This window comes from Oryzias melastigma, linkage group LG4, assembly GCF_002922805.2.
Source record: "Oryzias melastigma strain HK-1 linkage group LG4, ASM292280v2, whole genome shotgun sequence".
NCBI classification, from domain to species: Eukaryota; Metazoa; Chordata; class Actinopteri; order Beloniformes; family Adrianichthyidae; genus Oryzias; species Oryzias melastigma.
Window position 1 is genome coordinate 5,314,117 of NC_050515.1, and position 11,994 is coordinate 5,326,110.

The 11,994-nt window shown below is 39.9% G+C and overlaps 1 protein-coding gene across 4 annotated transcripts in view; it reads left to right on the forward strand.

Annotated features, from left to right (window-relative positions):
* Nucleotides 1-569: 569 nt before the first annotated feature.
* The window catches only part of tpm4a (tropomyosin 4a), a 32,809-nt gene continuing 21,384 nt past the window's right edge, over nucleotides 570-11,994 (forward strand). Inside the window, exons 1-2 of one of the 4 annotated variants that reach the window (XM_024279097.2) lie at nucleotides 570-830; nucleotides 4,086-4,211. In XM_024279097.2, coding sequence (XP_024134865.1) covers nucleotides 717-830; nucleotides 4,086-4,211 — 240 coding nt within the window. In that variant the 5' untranslated portion in view covers nucleotides 570-716. Of the gene's footprint in view, nucleotides 831-4,085; nucleotides 4,212-11,247; nucleotides 11,778-11,994 lie in introns of those variants that run through there. The other 3 variants (XM_024279096.2, XM_024279099.2, XM_024279098.2) reach the window with 3 other exon arrangements.

The following is an 11,994-nucleotide window of genomic DNA, read 5'->3' on the forward strand; positions in this document are numbered from 1 at the left end:
GTTATTTTTGTGAAGATTAAAAAACTTGTATTAATCATTTCTTAACATTTTATTGTGATGTTTTTTGCATTTTTTAATGAAAATGCATTAAAATATTCATATTTGTTTATTTTAAACAGATAGTTGAAAACACATTTTGTTATAAAGCTAAAATAAATGATAAAACGGGTGATGCAGCGCCGCAGTAGACAGGTTAAAGTGTCTGATTGCTCCATGTGAACCCACTTAAAATGCCAGCGAGACGCAGAGGCTTTGATAGGAGGTTAAATGTGGAAACTGAACCTGTTTGCTTTATCTCTGTGACTTTGTGGAAACACAGCCTTCCAAATAAGGAGATCAGCCATCGGTGAGGAGCATGAGAATGAAGTGGAGCCGCCAGGCCCGGAGCCGGCTCTGATGGGGTGGAGTGTCCAGGACCGTGATGGTTCCAGCGTCAGGATGGAGTGGTGGTGATTGGAGGGATGGACGGAGCGAGAGGAGATGGGAAGGGAGGGAGAAGGGAGGAGGAGAGACTGGAGGCAGGTTCTGCTTCAAAAACCTATCCATATAGGGCTGGACTCTCCATCTCTTTTCACTTCTGTCTCCTTCTCTCTGTTTCTGCCTTTCTGTCTCCTTCGCTTTCACTGCTTCTGTGCAGCTTTGTTGGACCCAAACTCACTTCTGTAACTTCTACATCTCAGCACATCAGAAGGCAAAAGTGTGGTTAAGCTGTCGTCATGGAGGCCATCAAGAAGAAGATGCAGATGCTGAAACTGGACAAGGAGAACGCCATCGACCGCGCAGAACAAGCAGAGACGGACAAAAAGGCGGCAGAGGACAAATGCAAACAGGTGGGAAAGGGATCGGAAGTGGAAAAAATGTTGTTTCATTGACTTTAATTGAAGGAAGAATTACTATATAAAGAGTGACTTATTTTCAAGTTCATTCCTTTAAAGGCTTTTCTTTTCTTTATTTGGGTTTTAGGCCAATCACAACACAGACTTCATACCATTCCAAGAACACGGAGTGAACATTTATGTGACAAATTACAGGATTATTTATTACTCCCTGCTTCATACCAGTATGTTTACGTTGTGCTAAATTGAAGAAGGATTTACTATTTATTGTGTTTTTATGTCACACTATGTTTAGCATAAGCCAGTTTTTATTTATTGTCACTCATTAGGAAATAAAAAGGATTTTTCGAATGTTTTGTTTGTAGGACACAAATCGTAAATTAAACTGAAACAAAACCGTGACCTAAAAACTGAACCGAATCGTGGGGAAAAGTGAATTGTTGCATCCTGAAATAATATTTGTGAGTTTGTTTTCACACAAAAAGCTTTTTAAAACTAAAGAAGTCCTCTTTTTAAACCCCTTGACGCCTACATTTATGGAAAAAAAAAATGTTTTTGCTTTGTAGAAGCTGAATTAAGGCAATTTTGAAGCCAATGTGGTTTGATGCATATAATGCATTTTACAAATAACACATGCATACATTTTACTTTTCAACAGTCCCACTATGTTTTATTTCTTCACTAAATTAAAAAGGTAAAAAATGACATTTTTGTTGATCAGTAATGGGCATGATCAAAGTGAACTGTCTCTTGGAATATGATTGGTTGTATGTGGGGTTTCAGTTAGAACCAAGTTCCTAAAACACAGAACAGACTCCCCAAAGAATATGCAAACATGTGTTATTTGTAATAAATAAACCTGAGGGGTTATATTTGCACCTATAAGTGTCAAAGAATTAAGATGCAGCTTTTGCTGTTAAAAAATAAGGAAGGTTGAGCTTCACATACAACCACCTACTGTATCATTACAATGTTAGAGTTCTGAGGTTTAGTTTGTTTTTGTGTTTCTGGTCCTGTTGTCAGTCACACCAGTTTCAGGCTCATTGTGATCTACAGCTGTCTTCATTTCAGTTATTTGGCCTCCGTCTGGTTTTTCTACTCCGCTTTGCTTCCTTTTTGCTGTGCAGATTGTTTCTCACGTTCTGGTTAAGCATAGTTTTTGCTTTTTTTGTGCCGAATCACCATCAGCGCCGCCGTCCTGGTGTCAGCTAAAGAACTAGACCAGGGGTGTCCAAAGTCAGTCCTCGAGGGCCGGTGTCCTACATGCTTTCCAACCAACCAGCCATTGAAGCTCCTTATTGGCCAAACACACCTGATCCAGGTAATCAACAGCAGATAAGGCAGCTGGAGGCCGGCCCTCGAGGACTGACTTTGGACACCCCTGTAATAAATCCAGAAATTCACTTAATTTAACCTTTGAAAATAAAAAAAAATACAAAAGAATATATGTTTTTAAATGGAGATAAAGTCGGCCATCGTTAGCTCCTGTAGTTTCACAGGACATGCAGAAGATTTTGCTTAGTAGAACATAGACATGAACAAATATTCAATAAACTTGTTCAGCAGACATAGAGGAGGAGTGTCAAACTCAATCGCAAGAGGCCAAAATCCAAAACACACCTTAGGTCGCGGGCCGAACTGGATAAATATTTATTAAACACTCTAAAACTACATTTTTAAAACTTTAAAACCATAACTTTTTAACATAGTTATGAACTAGATATACAGCATTACCTGCTAGTATGAATGCTGTAAGCTGAATTTGGACACTGAAGATGCTGCTGATAGCTGAAGATGCTAAAGTTGATGGCTAAAAACGCTGATAGCCAGCTAAAATATTAGCTAAATGCCAAATTAGACTTAAAAAAGCATTTAGGCTAGCCAAAATAGCTAGCATGTAGTTGAAAAAAATAGCTAAACTTCAAATAACCTAAAAACTGAAAAAGCCTAAATTAGCCAAAACAATTACCGTGTAAATATTAGCCTAACTCCAAAACAGCCTAAAACAGGTAAAATTTAAACTAAATTAGCCAAAACAGCTAGGATGTAGATGGAAAAATAGCTAAACTTCAAAATAGCCAAAAAAATTGAAAAAGCCTAAATTAGCCAAAACAGCTAGCATGTAGCTGGAAAAAAATAGCTAGGCTCTAAATAGCCTAAAAAAAGGAAAAAAGCCGATATAAGCTAAAACAGCTAGTGAGTAAATATTAGCCTAGCTCCAAAACAGCCTAAAAAAATAAAAAAAAAAAATGCATAAATTAGACGAAACAGCTAGCATGTACCTGAAATATTAGATACTCTCCAAAATAGCCTAAGAAAATCTTAGTAAATGCCAAATTGTCAAAAAAAGCTAGTGGAATGCTCATTTTTAACACTTTAAAACTGTAACTTTTTAACATAAATATGAATGATGAAAAGGCAGGAACATAATTTCAGAATAAATCAACTTAAATTTTAAATAACTTTCAATATTTTACACTCCATAAAAATATATTTTGCCAAAGTTATACAAGTTAGAATTAAACCCAGGATAACATCGGGCCATTAATAATAATAAAATAAAATTATCTGGAGGGATAGAATTACCCAGGGCCTTGACTTTGACACATGTGACATAGACGATGGACCAAAGATATAGACAGTGGATGCAAAAACATATTTTCGGCACAAAGGGAACCCCATACGGCCCAGCCTCAGCCAGCATTGAGTGGCCCCAAGGTAAACTGAGTTTAAGATCCCTGTTTTAGGCGCTGGAGACGAGATGCTCTTCGTATCAATGCAAATGCAGAGTGTGAACAGACAAATGTGAGATGAAACGCACACACACAGCACAGTCCAGGCATCTGTCCTCACAGATAACAACTGTATTTATAGACATCAGGAGGGAAATTATGAGTGTGGAATTCAGCTTGATTGTCAAACTCAAGATGCAAATAAAATACTTAGACTTTCCATGTGTGTGTGTGTGTGTGTGCATTGTTGTGCACATTAGAGTGTTAGGGCCACTCTGACCACAGCAGATTCTCCTATCGTAAGAGAGTGAGAGTAAACATTTTCATGTAGATATGGTTGAATTCCATCAACCCAACAGGCTAACCCAAGCCGGCGACCGTAGACAGTGGTTAGAGAGTCTGCTTCATGAAACTTAATCAATCATGACCTCAGAAGATGCTGGAGGTTTTGAAAATATGTAGTTTTCAGGAATTTCTATGCAGATCATCACAGAGCTAAGAGTCTGTTCTGTTCCAGCTGGAGGATGAGCTGCTGGACCTCCAGAAGAAGCTGAAGCAGACGGAGGATGAACTGGACAAATTCTCTGAGGGCCTAAAAGATGCTCAGGAGAAACTGGAGCTGTCGGAGAAGAAAGCTGCAGACGTGAGTATTATCACTGCCTGAAAGTGAGCGGAAGGTCTCTTCTTTACCGGACGTCACCATGACAACCACTAAAAACCAAAACTCTACAGCTGGACTCAGAGTCAGCACCAGCTGTGGCTCCACCGCAAAACGTTTCAGGCACCTTGGAGACTTCTGCATTCCTGTGCAGCCACTCCTGAAGAATGAACACACGGCTAAACTGTATATTTGACAACCGGAAACACACGAACACCAGAAAAACACATTCAGTCATCGTGAAGACTGGATTATCAAACAAGATTGAAGTACTTTTGTTCTAATCTTTGAAATATTACTGCAATAAGTGGAACCAATAGGATTTAATTTTTAACTGTATTAATCACAAAGAAATGCTTTTACTATGGAAAAAAAACAACAACAGAATAGGCCACAAAGAAGTCAAGGAAGCACAAAAACACATTTTAATTACATGAAATATTTCTTCAAAGATAATTTTTTTTTTCGATTCAAATTAATTTAAAAAAATGAAATATACAAAAAAAGCTTCTTTTCTTTTGCTAAAAATATTTCACTAAAATAGTACTTCTCCCTCTAAGTGATACACACATTACCCAGAATGCAAAGGGGCTTCTGACAGTAGCATTTGAGTGTTTATAAAGAACTGGACCGAGTGAGTGGAAAATGCCTCACCTCAAAGCTCCAACTAAATGAAGACAATTTTGTCTCCATTTTTCTGCGATACGGGTGTCGCCATATTGAAGCCAGATGAGAGTGATTGGTCCCGGTTGGTCAAAGTCACTGTTTCTATGACAACTACCGTCACTGATCCTGATTAAGCTCGTTAAGGTTCCATTGAAAGTGACTCAAATCAAGTAGGGAGCCGGAATGACTGAGTAACAGCTGTTTATTTCTCTAGTGGATGTTTTGGCTTCTTGGAGCCGATTCTTGTTTGGAGTGTGAGGGAGGAGGGATTACTCAGTCCAGTTCTCCTATACACTCAATGATCAGAAATAGTGACTTATGTTGACTGTAAAAAACAACTGAACTGAGTAAGTGTGACGTCACCCATAGAAAACGGCTCACTCCAACCAAATCACGTCGATTTTAACACAATTTTCCCCCAATAAAGACGGCATTATTTAGAGGCAGGTAAGGTTGGAAAACAAAAGGAGTGGAGGAAAAAAAAGTCAATTCTGCGATATATCGTGATGTTTATCTGGCAATACTTGTATCGATTTAAAACCTAGATATGAAGATATTTAATTATTTTTTTATAGGCATCCTTCAGCATTTTATTTTTGTTTACCACTTTTTTTATATATACTGAAAAATATTTCATTGTATAAATAAGAACAAACATTTCTTACTTTACCAAACGAAAAGCTTGGGTAAAAGCAACATGTTTAGGAGATGCAGCTGCACTGCTTAATGTTCTGATCAATAAAATAAAATTCATTTTACCATTCTATTACAATGGATTATTATTCAGGGAGTTTTTTGGTCAAACTCTTTGGAAAAACAAAGAGTTAAAAATGTTCAGGGATCTCTTGGGATATATCTAGATACACATCGCATCGTGATATTATCGTATCGTTAGAGTCTTGCCAATACACCCCCCTAGTAAGCAGGAATTGGTCCAAGTTGGTTTGAGTCTTTGTCCGAATTCCCACCCTAATCCCTAACTACTAAAAAACTATATAGTGGCCTGGATTTTAAAAGCAATATTCGGACATCATGCTCACTACTTTGGTTTTGTTTTTCTTAACGCCGGATTTGACGTCACCGATTTCACAATCTAATCAATGCGAACATTTTACGATGTCCAATTGGTTGGTTTATTTAAAAATTACATTTAAACACTTTTTTTTCGCAACAGTTGTTCAAACCCAATGCATTGTGGTCTATATTCGCTAATGTAGGTAGCATTGATGCACACTGGTTTTTCGCAAAGACTTCTGAGAAATTGTTAGGGCACTCAATTTTGGAATTGTAGATTCGGACAGCATTAAAAAAGATCAAACGCACTGTATAGAGAGTAGGGAAGGAATTCGGACACACCCTTTGTTTCTTTGACCACTACTGTAGCCAATCAGGAGTGAGCTTTTTGGAAAGCCACACCCCTATCACTGAAGCAGCTCGCAAAAATCTGTCAAAAAATACGGCCACCGCATGCTGTTATTGAGGCATCTGATTGGTCAGTTTATAACTTGACTAACTGCGATAAAACAAAATATAGAATGATGTTAAAAAATGTAGCAGAGCAAGAATTGTTCTTCTGAACGACTAATAGTTGCTTATTTCTCTATAGAAGTTTATAGGATTTTGTTAGTTTTTTGTTAGATGTTTTGTTAATTTTAATATAGGATACTTTCTGTTGTAAACTGAGGGGGGAGGGGTCGCTCAGTCCAGTTCTCATATACAGTCAATGGCTCTTAAATCCAGTGATGCAAATTTTAATTTTTTACTTTGAAATCAGATCATTTATATAATTGTATCCCCTAAGTAATGTAAGGTAATAAACGAGTAATCACATTAAAAGAGCAGCTGTCCTGGAGCTAATTGGGTTAAATTGAGGAGAAAAGGTCCTGCGTGAGCTTGATGATGTAACTGAGAACCACTCGGATGTTTGTTTCCAAAGCGGGCTCCTCTTCAGGCCCCTCAGTGTTTACAGGTGACTGCTGACTCATGCCAGTGTCCCATAAAAGTTCTTCCTGTCACCCAGTGACAGCAAAAAGCAACAAATTATTCTTAATATACTGGACCAAGAAAACAAAAGTGAAACAAAAAATAATTTCCACAAAATCTCAGTTTTGTTTGAGCCTCATGACTGAATTTGATGGAAAAAGAAGGAAAAGAATGAGTTCAAAGTTGAAGTCTGGGACCTTCTGAATGACCTTTACACAATGAATACACAATTTCTAAATACAAAAAACTCACAAGTCAAAGTGGGTCAAGTGGTGTTAGCTTTGCTGACCAGGAGAATTCAAGCAATGCGAGTTTTTGTTCAAATAAATGCTCACATTGACCTTTATTTGCTTTTACTATTATGAGCCCACACAGCGACAGCAAAGACACAAGCCGCAAAGCCATTCTGCTCCACTCCCATAAATTCCCCATTGCATGTCCTTTATTAGAGGCAGAAGTCAAGTCATTACACATGTGAATTCACACAGAAAACTACAGAGCGGGAGCCAACATCTCCAGTGAGGAAGCGGCCAAGTTTCATAAAAAAAGACCAGATCTGGTGATATTTAGGTCATAACTGTTTATTATTAACCCAAGCGGGCAGAGAGATCCTGCCTTCAGAGGATCGCAACCCCAGCACAGCGTGCAGAGAAGAAGTGACGGCATCGTCTTGGTTTCGGCAGGAGAAAGCTGGCCGGCTGTGGTTGGATCGGGCAGATCTGGAGGGTGGGGTATGGGTGTGTTTATGTGGGGGGGGTGGTATGGTACTGGTATGTGAGGAATGCAGCTAAGGCAAACAGAAAGCCCCACACTCCTGTGTCTAATGAAATCAATGCTTCAATCTTTTCCGGTGCGAGGAGAAAATGAGAGCGCGGCTCCACGGACGATCGTGGGAGATTTGTGCTGGAAGCATTAGAACTGGATTTAGGTCGATATGAGGCAGGTTGAGGTGTGGCGGTCGACTTAACAACCCCCCCAAAAAACCTTTGTCTTCAGGCTGATCACATGAACAGGAGAGAAATAGGAGAATGCAGGCAGGGATCAGGGGAAAATTTGAAGCTGAAATGATGAGTGGAAGAAGAGTTCCTCAGGAGAAAGATGGACCATTTAAAGCAGGGGTCTCAAACTGGCGGCCCGCGGGCCAGTTGTGGCCCCCAAGTTAATATTTTGCCTCAGTATGAAGGTTCAATGTCTACAAAGCAATATCTTCTGCATGTCCACGCTTCTTAGATGATAGTTTGTGTTTGCTATTGTCGTTGGATCTGATTGTCAGAAAAGTGCTAGCGTCGTTAGCTTCTGTAGTTTCACAGGACACGCAGAAGATATTGCTTAGTAGTACATAACATGAACAAATGTTCAATAAACTTGATCAGTAGACATAGACATTGGACCAAAGATATATATCAGGGGAGCAAAAGAGCCATTTGGGCTCATTTTCTACTGATCACAACCTAGAAGGAGCCACATAGTCTTTAGCCTTTAAGAAATTTGGATGTGCATTCGTGACCTTGGCTTTTTTTTTTTTTTAATACGAATTATGTCTTTTTTGTCAGTTTGAATTAAAAGTATAAGTTTACAATATAATTTGAATATGGAGCTTCTTAACTAGGTTGTTCTGAGTGATTATCTGTTGGTTTGTGACGCCTTCTAAAGTAAAAATTGACTGCATGACTGCAATGTGTGAAATCTTCCAAATCAATCAGGCACTGAGGTCCAAACCAACAACCAGAATGGGAACCACGGAGGCTTGAGGTGACTAACGCCGGTGCTGCTTTCAGAAAAACATCTCTAGGCTCTATAGAAAGAAGAAGTCCAGTGAGCAACACTTTTCTGACTAAAGTTGTCAGAGGTCAGAAGAAGGCCAGACTGGTTGAGATAAAAGAAGGGAAACAGTAACTCAAATAGATTGCTCTTTAAGTTGAGGTATCCTGGAAGAAACTGGTTCTCAAACCCACATGGACCACACCAAAAATCCACAGTGAGTGCAGAAATGGAAACCGAGGCTACAATTCTCGTGAACTCCAGGAGGTCATCTTGACCCCTGTTTAATGTAAATGGGTGTGTTTTTGGTTTAGGGTGGGCGTAGCTCTCATTAACAGCTAAACCTCTGATGTCCTGAGGGAAGAAATTCAAAAGCTCATTATTCTCTTTATCTTCATCTGCATTGGCCTCAGCAGATAGCATCTTCATGACTGCGACAGGGAGGGCAAAGGCGTCTCTGGCTGCTTTCTCCAGTGGTTTTAAAGAAGTACTTCTGGCCGTATTGACGGTTCATTGACCCCTGTCAGTCAGGTTTGGATTGGATAGAAATTTCACATGTTCATCTGATTTTAACTGCTTTCAAACACTTTCTAAAAAGAGGACAGACTTCCTGCTCCAAAAGGACCAGAGGAGAAACAGCCAGTACTAATAGTCCTCCTGATAAGGAGCCCTTCGTTCCACCACAGTTACCTACAAGCCGTTCAACCACTTTTTCACAGTTCTTTGGAATTACACTGCAGGCTGTTTACTGTCTTTCTTGAAATGCACAAAACTTTACTTCTTTTCTTACCAACCTTTCCTGGCTTCTTATTGTGTGTTTTTACATTATTTTATGGAAATAACTTTGCATTCTGAAGTGTTTTTTTTTTTACTGAAACCAAAGAAGCTAGGCACTATGGGACATCGCTAATTGGATGATGACGTTTGTTCACCGTTTCAACTGAAAGTTATTTGCCATGAAGAAATACTGGATATCATCAATAAATCAGAAATGTCCTGTAGTACATATCCTTTCTGGTTTCTCATTAGCCTTGTTTCTACTGAGCGGTCCAGTACGGTTTGGTCTTTCCATTGTAAAATTGACCAATTAACCAGTACCGAACTGTACCTATAGGTCCATTGAAAAGTAGAACGGTACAGTTGGGGCGGAGACGGTGTAGCCACCCATTGATTGGCAGAAAGTGATGACGACATTACAATGCGCCGATGTAGCGCTAAGTTAGCGTTTCTGTTTGCCTGTTTATTCTTCTTAGCTGCCTGCAACCTTCTTTAACAACATCAAACTCCTGTTCAATGATGTACCAGAAGTAAACCAAGAAAAGATGAAGTGCTGGATCACATCCATTGTTGTTGCTGGAAACGAAGAAAGTGATGACAACATCAGAAAACCCCAATATAGAGCTCATTTAAGCTAACGTTTCCAACGTTTGTAAGCATTCTGGTTTTTGCGTTTTCCTACATACTCTTTCGGTTACACGCTTATGGTGATAATACCTGCAAACAACAGCGAGGGCTGGTCTGTGGTGGAAGTGCAAATGTTCCTTGCCATCCTTGGTGAAGCAAGGCTCAACTGATTGGATAGAATTCAAAAGTCTCGTTTCCACTGAGCGGTCCGATCCAGTATGGTTTGATCCAGTATTTTGAGCGTTTCCATGGTTAAATTGACAGTTCTTCCCATCCATTGTATGTCCATAGAAGAATAGAACGGGACGGTTGGGGCAGAGCCGCTGTTGCCAACCGTTGATTGGCAGAAAGTGATGACGACTTTAGAAAGCGCCCGTATAGCGCTAAGCTAGCGATTCCGTCTACCACTTCACGGCGGTATTCTTCTTAGCTGCCCGCAATCTTTCAAACAACTTTCAATTCCTGTTATACACGATATACAAAAGTAAAGGAATAAAAAGACGAGCTGCTGGAAGACTTCCATTGTTGTTCCTTTTCTAGTCGTTGCACTACAATGACACACTAGCGATCTCATGCGCCGTGAAAACAAACCACTCAGTGGGAATGGGGCTTAACTTTGGGAAAACGCTTCCCAGAATTAACGGGTCGGTTCTGTACTCCTCCTCCTGTACTGTAGCGCTCAGTGGAAACTAGGATAATAATAAAATCCAGAATTAATTGGACCGTAACATACCATACCAGACCGCTTAGTGAAAACAAGACTATTGTGTTACATTTTTCTAACATTTCATTTTGTTTTCTGGAATTTTGTTTGCTGCTTTTTTTAACTTTGTTTTTTTTAATTGTCATTAAGACATTTGAAATATTTTAGCATTGAGTGGTTTGTACTTTAGGGCCACCGTACAAATACGTTTTTTTCATAATTTTTTTCCTGCCCCTGATTCAAGAATTGAAGAAAGAAATACTCAGGAAGGCAGTTTTAATCTTAATTTTTCTTTATCTTCCATCATCAAAAAAACATCAAAAGAACATCTTAAAAATATTTTTTTAAAATTACATTTTTAAAATTTCATTCGAGTTCAGTGAAGTACCAAAAATATACTTTCTAAAAAAACACGTTTTTGCTTCTTTTTTTTCCCACCCTGTTCTGTGCCAATCACACAGGCGCGCGCGCCCCTAAGCCCCGCCCCCTCTGACCTCATCGTGCCAGTCATGTCGCTCCTCTTCCGGCTCCGTCTGGCGCTCATAGCTCTCTCCTCGGTGCTCACAGCGCCTCACTCCTCCTCAAACCAGGACCAAACTTCCCAGGTTCGTTCCAGCGGTCTCCAGCCCATGAGCCCCGCTCTCCGTCGGACTTAAGCGCGACCCGGAGCTCACCTGGACCCTCACACCTCCACGTCTCCCCACTTTTGCTGCTCTTCAACGACTTTCCACATTCCAGAAACTTTGGCCTCTGACGGACTTCTTCATTTCTTCATTTTTATCGCAGTCTGGCCGTCATCGCTACACCCTGTTCATTAGCAGCTGCGCACTTTTTTGCACAACCAAGAACTAAAGTCTTATTTGTAGGATTTTTTTTTACCATAACAAAACCGTTAAAAAATAATGGCAGGTGTGAACTCTCTGGACGCCGTGAAGAGGAAGATTCAGTGTTTGCAGCAGCAAGCCGACGAAGCAGAAGACCGAGCCGAGTCCCTACAGAAAGAGTTGGACAGTGAACGGGAGCTCCGAGAGAAAGTGAGATTTTCTTTTTCTCCTCCTCTTTCTCTCGTTTCATGTTTTTTTTTCTTCCCGCCCCGAGTGGGTCCTCGTGCCTTGACTGCGGCGCGTGAGCCTCCGGGCTCCTAAGTCGTCTCGTTAAGAAGTGTCATTGATTCTCCAGCGGGCGTGATTGTGCCACAATACAAGGCGTTGGTCTCGTGAAGAGGAAAAAAAGAAAAAAAAAAAAAAAAAA